This window comes from Choloepus didactylus, chromosome 21 (assembly GCF_015220235.1).
Source record: "Choloepus didactylus isolate mChoDid1 chromosome 21, mChoDid1.pri, whole genome shotgun sequence".
NCBI lineage: Eukaryota > Metazoa > Chordata > Mammalia > Pilosa > Megalonychidae > Choloepus > Choloepus didactylus.
The window spans coordinates 13,606,726-13,620,511 of NC_051327.1; the positions used below are offsets into that span (position 1 = coordinate 13,606,726).

General features: G+C 39.7%; 1 protein-coding gene across 2 annotated transcripts in view; it reads right to left on the minus strand.

The window, feature by feature from the left end:
- The window catches only part of AUTS2 (activator of transcription and developmental regulator AUTS2), a 1,176,422-nt gene that overhangs the window by 895,263 nt on the left and 267,373 nt on the right, over positions 1–13,786 (minus strand). For both annotated transcript variants that reach the window (XM_037814365.1, XM_037814366.1), the window contains exon 2: positions 5,951–6,163. In XM_037814365.1, coding sequence (XP_037670293.1) covers positions 5,951–6,163 — 213 coding nt within the window. The remainder of the gene's footprint in view (positions 1–5,950; positions 6,164–13,786) is intronic.

Here is a 13,786-nt window from a genome sequence, read left to right on the forward strand (position 1 = left end):
CATTAAAAATTTACTACTGGCCATACCACTCCCAACATCTGTCTCACTGGAGTCAAGTCAACTTCCAGGGCTGATGGAATATATCCCAGGAAACAATGTAAGGAATTAGGAGACATAAAACCAAAATTTCTAGAACATCAAAAATAAACTATCACTACTTCCAAATGCCCAAGTTAAAATAAAACCAAAACATACAACTCGCTAATATATTAGTCCCTGATTTACCAATCGAATATAATACAAAACTATCTCAAATATAATACAAAACTATTTCCTGAACAGGTTTTTAACTGGATGTTAAAACTGGCATCTTATTCTTATTAAGGTCAATCAAGATTCCAAAAAAGATTATAAACCAATCTTTTTTTTCCCCCTCCAATCTTTCCTTGTACGTTTTTACTCTTATTTCTGTAGTTTGGACAAAGGGAAAAAGAGGTATGCAACTTAAATTCTAAAGAAGGAAATATAAAGAATTTTATTTAATACCTAAGTTTATAACCTTCACAAAACTACACATTTTTTGAAAAGTAAATGAAATCCCAATTAACACATTAAACTTAAAATTTCAAAGTATGATGTAAAAATGATTTAACTGCAGTTCAGGCATTTAACCATTATAACAAATGTATTTATGAAAGAGCACATAGCAAAAGTTCAAATGTCGTTTCATTCCTAAAGTACAATCCCTAATTACATTGGTGTTTCAAACACTGATTTCAAGAAACCTATAGGCTCTTGAGTCAAGCTGGATAAACATCTATGTGATTTCTGCCTTTATTTCTACTCAAAACTAATTAGCAGATCTTCAGAATGTGACTCAAACTGGATCAGTTTAATCAAAGATTTCCATTATAAATCCTTCCTTGCAAGTTAATTTCCACTAGTAACAAATGTCACAGAGAGCATCTCAGAAAACATGGGTAAGTCCCACTGAAATAAAGAACTAGTCTCTTGTGGTAAATGCTCCGAAGAGGAAAGAGCACCAGCAGGGAAACAGTGCCACATCAGACCGGATGGAAACACAGCTGGTGGCTCGGTCACCTGGGCCCTTCTATGCCAACACAACCACTTACTCCAAATGAGGTCAACAAGCAAAGTCAAAACGCAAAGCAGACAACCACCATGAACACAGCTCCAATTGTAAAGACTTGGCACTGGAATCAATTCCTCTTCTTCCTAGAAATTGGTACGTATTCTTGGTCTCTACAATTTACAATGTCAACTACAAATCTTCTACCGAGTATTGACTCTAGCACACTGGATTTTCAGAGACGGGCAAATCTCTATTCCTCATAAGCAATACCTACTCAGATCAACTTTTATAGAGATTTTTAAATCACAGAACGCATTTCTACACAGGCGATTCTCACAAGCAAGGTGAAAGTCTACCTGCTGCTAGACTCCTGAAATATTTCCAAATTTCTTTATCTTCCTTTCAAATGGTGCTCTCCTATGGCTAGAAGTAATCTCAATAGATTTCCCTTTTTCCTGGGAAATTCTGCCCTTAGATGAATGGCTTTTTGGCTCCTAAAACCCAGTTAGGAGGGAGATTCTGGGATCTCCTTTGATGATCCATTTGAGACTGTTAGAAGAGTTCATATAACCTGAAAATGTCTCCCAGTTAACTTAAGTTATTCCTGTGGTTCAGTTCACAAGAGAAGGAAAGGACAAACTATAAGCTGTATTTAGAAATATTAATCAGAGTCAATATCTGAAAATTTTCTGAACAATCAACTTTTCCTCAACACCAATTTTTAAAATACTTTTTCCCTTTCCGTTTTTTTAAACTACATAGTACTAAATTTTTAAAGGATTCCCCATGGACTAGAAGTTAAATGTACTGAAAGAAAACTAAACTCAGGACTTGAGGGAAGGGTTCAGTTTTCCCAAAATGCTTTTGAGGAAGTCAAAATTTAGCTAAATTTGGCAAAATGTAACTTCATTGTGTTCATCAGTGATTTCACTGTGCCTCAGCCTGCCAATTAGAAAATAAAGCTTCTTACAGAGAAGACCCAAACAACCTCTGTTTTGCTTTTCCCATCCCCAAGTATGGGGCTGCAAGAAGCCCCAACATATCCTTATTAGTACAAGCTAAAACCTTTTACATAATGTCTAAGAGCTCACATCATGAGCAAATAGTTCTGTGTAGGACAAATATAAGCCTAGGGAGGTGAGAAAGAGGCATTTTTTTTTTTTTTTTTTTTTTAATGACAGTAACTTGCTCCTTTCTTCATCTTTTTCTTTCTTTAAACTTCTTCGGGATTAGGGAGCATGTTCAAATTTACCATACAAAAAAGTGCAACCATTTGCCAAGACAGTTGCTAGCTAGCATCTTCTAAGTCAGTGTATATATACATACACACACACACACACACACACACACACACACACACACTTAAAAACATAATCCAACCAATAAGCTTCATTGGGGTGGTTAAGTGCCAGCTAGAAAGCTTTCATTTGACACTATGGAACAATATCACTAGAATTGAGGTTTTATAATCAGTCAAGAGAAGGAAAAAGTGGTTTGGTTTTAGAATTTCACCTCTCTTTTATAAAAGTATGTAATTGCACTCTCACAGTAAAAAGATTAGTTGCTTTCAAAGGATTCTCAGAGGAAAATATCCTATTATATCCTCCCCACTAAGGAGTAACATCTTCCCTTAATTACAGGAAATCTGTACATTAAGTTGCCTACTCAGGAAGTACCATTTTCTATTAAGATGCAACCCTAATCCACTCTCACAAAATCAGAAATAAAGACTAAGTTCTCACCTCCTGCTATAGCCCTCTTTGCTATAGTTCTGCTGATTATCATTCCCTCAGTAAGAGACACTAGACAACAATCCATTGAGTGGTCTCCTCAAGGACAGCTCTCATCTCATTGTCCCCTCCCAGCTAAAACAGTCAGATTCAGTTTCTTGATCTGATACAGGCAAAGGCAGGAGGAAAAGTAACTGTGACATGTACAGGTGTCTAAAATGACAGGAAAGCAATCTCAAATACTCTTAGGACAAGTTCCTGAACACCTACTGGGGCCACTAAACACCCAAGTGTCACCCTTCCCCAATGGTCACACAGCAGATGGCACTTTTATGAAATGACACACAACTGACCATGACTCTCCCTGCCACTGTGAAGGCCTCTTATCCTTTAAGGGGCTGCACAGAGCCAATCAATTACAGGCTCTAAAACAAAGCACCTTCAGAACCAGGGTCTTCCTCTACAGACTTCTACATCATAACACTTTCTTGTGTAGTTCACAAATTTAAAGAATCAGGGAACTCAGAGGGATGAGACCTGAAATATCTTCTAGTCCAGTCCCCTCATTTGACAATGGGCAGCATCAGATGGTGATTTATTCAGGGTTTCATAACAGTACATGTGATTCTAAGAATATTGCAAATGAAAAACAGTATGGCCTTATCTCAAATATCAACTTCTGCTTCCCTTCCCACTAGAAATATGACATTTCATTTGAATAGTATATTTTGGCATCAAAAACACTACTTGTTTTTAAAACCCTCTCAGAGGCCAAAGACATACAGGGTTTTTAAAACCCTCACAAAAGCCAAAGGCATTCTTTCCTTCTCCATAATTCATAAGGAGTGCATCAAAATAATTGGTTTTCCAAATATTTTCCCTAAAACATGGATGGCTTTGATTCCAAATACCATTAGTACCAGAAGGTTGGCCCTTAGGACCAAAAGCTACTCCAAATTGAGACAGAAGTGATGGCCTTTTTTTTAATTTTATGATTAAAAAACATAAAATCTTTCACCTGAGGTCCTAGAAACCCTTATAATTTCATAAAGTAGAAAGAAGAATTTTGAGGACAGAGAAAAGCCAATCAGGTGTGCAAGAAGAGGGATGAGACTTGAAAGCCTAGTGCTGAGGCGTAAGTAAATTTGGTTTCTTGTGTGAAGCTGGGGGATGGCCTATGGGACAGGTGGTGGTTACACTGCAACCCCTCTCCCCTGGGAATGACTACTTTTCTTACATACCTCACACAGAGAGGCATGAGTTGCGAGTCACAAACATCTCAGGAACATCACCTTCTGTAGAACCAATCCCTTCTTCCATCCCTTTGCCCACTCCCAAAACACCTTCATCCAAAGTTGGTTGCTACAAACTTTCAAGCTCTTTCTTTGCTCTCTGAACTCTTATCTTTTTCCTTCTTGTGCCTTCAAATACCACTTCTATGACCAGAAGCAATCCCTCTGACCAAACTACTCATATAGTTTCTAGAAATACTTGTGGATTCTCTCCATCCTCTGACCTGGAGTCCTCCCTCTCTTCACGTCCAATTCTTATCTCAAATACAGGAGGCAGAATATACAAGGGAAACTGAGCAAGTCTGGGGCCAGAGGGCTCTGCCACTATCTCCCACTGCTAAGTCACTTTTTTCTCTGATCCCTGGTTTCCCCGTCTGTAAAGTAGCCGTAATATTACCAACTAGGCCAGGTTGTTTTAAGGGTTACAGGTTATACAGATTCCATTGTCAAATGACTATAACAAGGCATGCATTAGATACATGCCCAGAATTATTTTTATAACTCCAATCTGTCATTTCCAGGGACAGGTGAGCCATCAGAAACACTCCCCTGCATATCAGATTGGGGGCCACTGACCTGGGATCCTTCTGAGTTTATGGTGAAATCTATCACAGTAAATGTTTTCTAAAGGGTATATTCCTTCATTACCTATCAAGTTTCAACTCTGACACCAAACTGCTCACTAGATTTTATTGAGGATTTTAGCTCTTCCAGTCTTTTAACTAGAAATCATCACCAAATGTATTTATATTTTTATGTTTTATAAGAGTGATTTCCAAACCAGGCTGACCATTATCAAATAGAATGTTTTCTAAAACTACAAATTCCAGGGCCTCACCCCCTAGAGATTCTGGTTCATTAGACAGGGGCTAGAAATTTGTGTTTAATAAGGCTCATGATATGATCCTAACAATCTGTGAGGTTTTGAAACCACTGTTTTGAATGATCTCAGATCTTTCCCCTCTTCAGAGAAACATCTGCAAACCAGAAATTAAGTTTTCAGCTTCTATTAGCAGCACCTGCTCTGTGAACCTCACTTCCTTCCTCTGCTTCCTTTAGAGATAGTCAATCTCATCCAATGGTCCCGATAAAAACAAACAAAACACACCCAGGACATAGGTTACCACAGGCATTTAAGTCTCTGGATTCATGCAGAAAAAAACGCTGTAAATAGCTTAATTTCTTCTTTTTAAGACAACTCAAGTAGGGATTTCCATAGGCAGAAAGGCTCACCAAATGCCAAGACTTTCTTTTCTTGTGGATAACTGAAACCTAATTTTTAGCAGAACAGTCAGCCCCACTACCAGACTTTCATACAATCAGCAGGTCACAAAGATAGTCTTGAATTATGGGCCATGGCGAATTGGCTATGGCACCAAAAGGCAAATTCATTTCTTTGCCACTACTCACCTGCATGCCACAACAGCAGAGCTTCCCTAGAAAACATATCTGAAGCACTGCACACACACAGACGATCATTTTTAGCATCGTAGTTCACTGAGATACACAATGAATGTGATCAAACCTGCCTGCTCTGTTTGTTCAACTTATAAAGATCTCTCCCTCACAAGTCAGTCTACCCCAACAATCATAAAGACTTCAGCTTGTCCTAAAAGCCAAAAGCACCGGCATCAAACTTTGTTACCAAGAGCACAGCAGACTGAAGTTTCAAATCATAATAAAAAACATTGAGAAGTGGCTGAATATTCAATTAGGCCAATAAACTCAGAAACTAAAAGCAAGCTTTCCAGGACACCAACTCCAGCACGCCACCAAGGTTATCTTCTTCACCTGCTGGAGGAACCACAGAGGAGCAGGCACCCAAAGAAGGGATTTGCAGCCACAGAAAAACAAACAAACAAACAAACAAACAAAAAAACCCCAAGCTTCCTCACCTGTCTGAGGCCCTTCGGCATTTTCTTTCTCTTCCCAAGGTGCTGGCAGAGATTGCGGTCGTTTTCTCGATCTGAGCTGCAGTGGTGTGGGTGGCTGAGTCTGCTCTTCTTTGAGTGGAAGGACAAGCCATTGGTAAGTGCTTCTCGTTTCTTCTTGGTCAGAGGGGTCTGGCGTTTCTCCACACGTTCCTGAGGCTTAAGTGCTACATCTTTCTGTAGAAAAGAAGAGAAGGAAAAGAAGCAGTGGTTATGTAAGCATCTAGAGTCAGACCCAAAATACAAGGTAAATAGGGTATGAGAGGAAAAAAAAAAAAAAAAAGTGGGGGTTGGGGGGAGTAGGATATGAGAATACCTGAAACTAAGAAACATGCCTCTCAATTTTCCTGAATCCCTTACGCCACTGGAATTATATCCAATTATATTCTTATTGGGCAGAAAACTCAAAAAATACAAAGTATGTGTCCACTACAAGTGATTTCCCTGTTGCCTGGGATAGCAGTTTTCTGTTTGATTCTGTACTAAGTCCAGCACACAATGATATTCCCTGAGGAGGCTCAATAAACTCATTTCTCAAGCTGGTACATCAATTATATTTCAGAAAAGGAATGCTAAGTGCATGCTTGATTCAAAAGAAATAGCACAAGACTGAACATACCAGGGCCAAGGGAATGTGAGCAAGCAAGAAAGAAACTGTCAATTCATATGATTAAAATGTTTCCTTAATGCATTATCTCTTTACCACATGTTCCTCTGAGCATGCTTAATTTCTATCTTCTCTGCAAACTGCAACAACATTATTACCAAGATCAACAGTAACATTTCATTTACTCCTTTGTGGTTGGGGACGGGGGGAAGGGTAGGAGATGGGGAATGGATGTCCTGGAATCGGGAGCAGCATCTATGAAAACTCCAGGAGAGATTTCAGGCCACAGGATCTAGTATAGCCCTCTGCCTGCAGTCAGCTCAGGACCTGTAGAGATACCAGAAGACCTGGGTTGAAGCCCTGGCACTGATGTTACTCCTTACGAGACTTAAGAGTCACTGCCACTCTGAGCAAAATGGGTAGCTGCCCCTTTGAAAACATCAAATGACCTCATGCAAGAATGCCTTTTAAACCCTATGAAATGTTGTACACATTAATTGCTAAAATAAAAATGATTTTGCATACAGTCATTTGTAAAAGAGTGAACATGATCTTCTTTACATTAACAGTGTTCCTTCATGGAGAACACTGAGAACACAAGTGTGTTCTCAGTTTCTATGGTCCTAAATTCACATTTAAAAATAAAACCAAAATAAAATTTTCCTTTTATCTATTTCTCCTCCTCAAAATACCCTTCTCTCTTTCCTCCCCTTCATATCCAATATTCTTGAGACAGTTCTCTGTTCTACTGCTTCCCAATATTCAGCACTCTCCCTGCTTGCTATACAGGATGGACCTTGACATCTGTCCCCAAATCAGCCACAGCTGTTCGTTCAGAACCTTGGACTTTTAAACCTGCTTTGCCCTGGCCTCTAAAGCCCTTCCTTCCACAACCTCTCCTCTTTCTCCTTCAAGGACTCCTGGGCCTCCTTCCAGTGCACAGTGCCTTTGCTTTCCTGTTCGCAGGTATCCACACGCTCAACAAATAGTTTTTGTGCACCAGTATGTGCCAAGTACACGCTTAACACTATCCTATAGCAGCTGGGAATATAATGGTATAGAATAAAGTCCCCACCTTCATGGGGTAGATTTTAGGGACAAATACTAATCAAATCATATAAATACATAGTTTCAAACAGAACTAACTTCTCTAAAGGAAAGGTAAAAGGTGCTAAAACTGGGGGAAATGATCTGGTGCAGGGGACAGAGTTGGGGCTGAGAAAATTGCTGCTAACTGACCCAGATCTGAAAGTCTGAGCAGAGAAAACAGCTTGTGCAAAGGCCCTGAGGCAGCTGGTAGCATGATCCTTTGAAAGAATGTGAAAGGTGGCAGGGATGAAATATCATTCATCTTGGTAACCTCGGTGCTTCAAACACAGTCAGGCAAATAGTAGGTGTTAGATGTATGCTTGCTAAATAAATAAATGAATGCAAAAACTAGGCAAAGATCTCAAAACCAACATCACAAAAATAGGTACAGCTCCCAAACCTAAAAGGCACAATAGTGATTTAATAATATGCCAAGCTGACTGTAACGCACTGTGAAGCAAGTTAGAAAAGCTGACAGAAGCAGGAAACCAAGGAATCTAGCAGGCACTGCTGGCACACATAAACCATCACAGCAAACAGCAAGGAGACCAGAAAGGGGAAAGGCCTTATCCTCGAGCAAGGAGAGATCAAGAAATCTTACAAGGCAAAGGAGTGGGTTTCCTGTCTAACCTTAGCTGTTACTACCACAGACACTTTTTTACCCTCTGCATTGGAGAGGCAATCCCAGGCCATGAGGAAGTGGTGGACAAGTGTTGCAGGGGACAAGCTGAGAACAAAGCAATCCATACATGGCCACAGATTCCAGAGTCCCCTGAGCTTGCCCACTATGCCTACCACTTGGTGAATGTTCAACAAATGTCTGTTGAATTGAATTCCTTTGTTCCATGTCCCCTACTATCATCGGGTACATCAGACATCTGCTCAGCTCAAAATATTCTGTTGTTTAGCTTAACATCTAATGAAATAGTCAGCTATCAGGAAAAGACCCTCGGGAATAATGGCAACTCTAGCAGAAGAAGCCAGGTGAGTGCCATTGTAGGCTGCTTTTGTATAATACGATTAAATTGTACCACTTCTAAGGGTAATATATAAACTCTCCACAGGATAAAAAAAATCTCCTTTCTTTGTCACACAACCCACCTACTGCCCTGCATCATAGGCATGTAGAGTATCAGATTAATAAACAAATGATATTTAATAATGTATCAACTATGCTTTTAAAAAAATTATGCCATTCTCTTTGGGGACCAAATCTTCTTTCATACTGAAGGTGCCTCCAAAGTATATTGAAAATTATGTGCAATTCCATACAAATGTGAATTAATATTTATGAGTATAGTACAATTTTTTCCAAATCCATTTTATTTTCATGTAGCATATTAATCAAGGCATTCTCACTGCACTGCAGAATAGCTACACAGAGCAAATGGACCCCATGCCGTGACATTAGCTTGTAACAGACCTGCCAAAGTCTTAGCAGCAGCAGTACAATCATCTTAGCTACAATTAATATTAAGGTTTTCAATTCTGGAGGGTGTGTGGGGGGAAGAGGGGAAGAGAGAGAGGATCAAAGTGTGGGTAGAGGGGATGGTTAAGTAGTAGAAGAAAATGAGCTTTTCAAAAAATTTTATTGTGCAAGAGGTTTATATTTTCAGAAATTAGTGATAAGCTTTATTCTTTCAAAGATACAGCTTTATTTATAAATGACTATATACACCTGTTGGAACAAATTTTTAAGTCAGACCACTGTGTTTGTTCATTCTCTCTATAAACATTTACTGTCTGCTTACTATATATAAAGCAAAATAATCATTTAACTTCTCATTGACTGTGGAGGGGAGGATGGTGAAAAAAAACTGTCCAGTAAAAACAATAAGAATCAAAGACAGATTGATCATAAACAACTCATGTGCACCTGATTACATACATCATATGTGTGTAGTTACATCCATCCATCCACCAACCTACTACCAACCAAGCAGTGGCAATTACTTTAAGAATTCACTTAAAGAAACCTGTGCAGTTTCAGTAGCACTGCTACAATATGGGGAGGGAAACTGTCTCATTTATAAAATAGTTGTTGAGATCAATGAATGACAATTTTCAAAGGTCTGTTGATTCATTAGTCTGCATGATCTAGGCTAGGGGTTCCGAAGGAAAGGTATCTACCTCAATTACCTGCAGGGCTTTTTAAAAAAGGATGACTATGCCTCCTACGCTGCAAAGGAAGCATTCAGCCAACAAACATTGGGAGAGAAAGGGGAAGGGGGCAGAGGGATAAGGTAGGATAAGGAAAAGATGTTCTAAGTCATTCATTTAACAATCATGTAAGAAGCAATAAAGCAAGAAAGTCAGGAGCCCCCAGTGGAAGGCTGGCTGTGACATAAAAAGATTTAGATATATTTGGCAACAGAGGGGGTAAGTACACAAGCTGTGCACAACACTGGGAATGGGTTTCATGAATGGTTGAAATTACATGATTTTAGGTCACTGATGATGGAGAGAGGGTCACAGGAGCACATATGCTGAGAGGCTCTGAAACTAGCCAAAGCAATTTCCTTCAGCATCCAGCCTTCTTCAAAAATAGGTGATTTTGCTCTTGACTTTCCCTTCTCCCAAATTACTGTCTTCTACCAAACACTTCCTCTGCCACTCTTGGATTTCAAAATGAGATGGTTCAGTGTTGTGCAAACTAGAGAAGAGCAATAAATTGCAGATGAAACACTGTGTGGTCTGCAAGGCTTCATTTGCTGATTACAGATGAAGCCAGGGACAGTAGAAAATGAGGGCACAATTTGCCTGCCTTGCATGAAATGGATTTTAGAAAGAGAGTCGGACTTTTCAAACCAAACTAATCTGAGGCTACCACTGCCACTGACAAAACATCTGTGATATGTGTGTCTGTATTGGCCTGTGTGTGTGTATATGTGTAAGAGGCATGCAATTACACAGAACCCCTTCTGTTAATTGTTTGATCTTAGAGAACTTACAAAGAAAAAAACAAAGAAGCGATGAGGAAAAGAGAAAGTGCTTTGCCAGTCACGATCAAATGGCATTAATGGCTGTGTGCTGTCACTTTAGTCTGTCCAGTCTTTTGTTGGTTTGTGTTGCATTTGAACTTGTTTTAGAATGGTTTTACAAACATTGATTCTGTTCTCTTAGGTGCAAAAGAAGTGAAAATGTTTACAGTGACATGAAGAAATGAAAAATCTGAAAAGAACCAACAGTCACAGCTCTTTTAAAACTTAATATGAAGGTGTTCACATTAGTCACCTACTTTGGATTTATGAACAACTGGCCCTATGAACACACTTTCAGGACCCTACCTTTTTATAAATATAGGAAACACAATGTAGGAATTTACAAACTATCCAGTATGGTATTCAACAATGAATCCCTAATTTTTCACATAGTTAAAAAAAAAAAATGAAGACACCTGGTGCCACTCTATTTGTTAGAAATAACTAAGAAGGGATCCCTGAACTCAGCTACTTAACTGGGGTAACAGACAAATCAATGAACTATTATTACATTCAACTGTGTTAGGTGAGGAGCAACTAGGGCTCTAGCTGCTCTCTTTCATGCCACCTTAAAATTACAGCCCTGTATTGATGTAAATGTAGAAAAACAGATCAGTGGAGCAGACTAGAGAGCCCAGAAACAGACCTACACAAATGGGGACAGATGATTTTCAGCAAAACTGCTAAGGCAATTCTGTGGAGAAATAACAGTCTTTTTAACAAACGGGGATGGATCAATTAGCTATCCACTGGGGAAAAAAAAAAAGAATTTTGATCCATACCTCATTCCAAATTTAACCCAAAATGTATCATAAACCTAAATGTAAAGCCTGAAACTATGAGTCTAGAAAACAACATAGGAGAAAACATTGCTAACCTTGGATTAGGCATAGATTTCTTAGATATGATACCAAAAGCACAATCCATAAAAGAATAAATTGATAAATCGGACTTCATCAAAATATAAAACTTTAGCTCTTTAAAAGACAGTCAAGAAAATGAAAAGACAAGTCACAGTATGGGGAAAAAAATATCTGTAAAGTATTTATCTGATCAAAATCTTATATCCAGAACATATAGATTTCTCAAAAGTAAATTTAAAAACAAAAACAAACAAACAAACAAACAAAACCAGCTTTTAAAATGGCAAATTTGAACAGACACTTCACTAAAGAAAATACATGGATGGCAAATAAACACATGAAAAGATGCTAAAACATCAGTAATCATTAGGGAAATGAAAATTACAACGACAATGAGATACTACTACATATACATTAGAATGCCTAAAATGAAAAAGAATGACCATACCATGTGTGGACAAGGATGTGGACAAACTCTCATACACTGCTGTAAGAAAGTAAAGTAGTACAATCGTTTTGGAAAATAGCTGGGCAATTTCATTTAAAGTTCACCGAGGCGTCTCACTCCTCATCTCTTTCTTTGCGAGAGTCCCTGCACGTTCCTTCTCTGCATGAATAATTAATAAATTTTCTGTCTGCTTAGTCTGTGCTGGGCCTTTGAATTCTTTCCTGTGGCATGGCCAAGAACCTAGAAACTCAAATCCAGCAACACATCTTGGCAAGCCAGCCAGGAGGCACTTCCCTCCAACTGTCTGGACTGGTAAGTCAAGGCTATTGATCATGGGATGCTTGGCTGCATGCTTCTGCTTCTGCTTCTGCTTCTCGCTTGTCTCAGTGTTATCCTCTCCTGTGTCCTCATGTAACTCTCTGTCTCTAGAAATGTAGGGATTCTGATCTGGTTTCCCCAGGACATAATCCTGGTCTACTCTGAGTTCTCTCTGGCTCCCTCCTCAGAAGTAGCAGGAGCCCATCTCCACACCATGCAGATCCAAGGAGACTCAGGGCAGCAAGTGATGCTGTCCCTGAGGCCTGTCTGGGGACTTTTCCCCACATTGTGCAGGAGTCCAAAGGGAGTCAAATCAAGTATCCTCATTTCTCTCTCCCTCCCTCTCTTTTGCTCTCTCTCTTCTTCCCTCTTTCCCTCCCTCTCCCTCTCATCAGCTCTCTGAGCTGCCCCACACTCTCTCCTTTCCTCCCCTCTGGGGACCATCTCTTGATTCTTGCTCACCTAATAGCATTTCCTTGCTCTTCAGACCCTTCTCTCCCCTGCAGAGGTCCTCTTTCTGCCTCCTTTAGAGTCTCCTTTCTCCTCTGTCTGGCATTCAATGCCTTCTTCTTTTGTAACACAGGATTTTGGGCTAAGGATTCTTGTACCAAACAAAGTGTTCTCTTTAACATTCTGGGGCATCACCTCTGGTCTATGCTCACAGGTATAGGGTACTTGTCAACGGGAGTGTCTCCCCTCCAGGCCTTGATCGTTCAGGCTCTATTGAGACCCACTGCAGCCGAATATAAAGCTTCCCTTCTTCTAGAGCATGCTCACTTTTTAGCCCTCAGTAAACAGGACATTAGAGGACAAAGGTATTCCCAAGAACACTGTCCTAGACTTCTCTCAGGTAGAGCAAGCACCCCTACCTCAGGAGCATAGGTCCAGACTTCTCTCAGGGATGAACATCCCAGGGACACACTGGTGCTAGTGAAGATCCTGTATTTCCTTTTCCAGAGAAAATGGGAAATGCCAACAGTTAATATAAGCTAAAATATGGGGAAGCATAGCCCTCCAATGGGACTCTCAATTACAATACCACCCTTCAGCCTGTAAAAGACAGGGAAAATAATCAAAAATTCCCTATGCCCATATGTTTATGACTCACTATCAAGACAAGAACCTGAGAGGGACTTGGTACTTATGTTATACCCATGCCTCAATTTTACCATCACAGAGAGCAAGCCAACTTCAAGAATAAGAACCATATGGTCACCTGTTTACCAGAAGGCATAAAATTTTAAAAAATGGATCACCAAGCCAGTTAATTATAATAAGCTATGGGAGATCACTCGGAGAAAGGGAAAAACCCTGCCCTGATCCAGGCAAGGTTAGCGGAAACCCTAAAGATGTATACCAATGTCAGCCCGGACTCCTGGGAAGGTCAGATTTTGCTGAGCATCCATTTTATCAGCCAGTCTGCCCCTGACATTAGGAGAAAGCTGCAAAAGCTCTCTATGGGCCCCACAAACTCCCACTAATGACCTGTTAAAA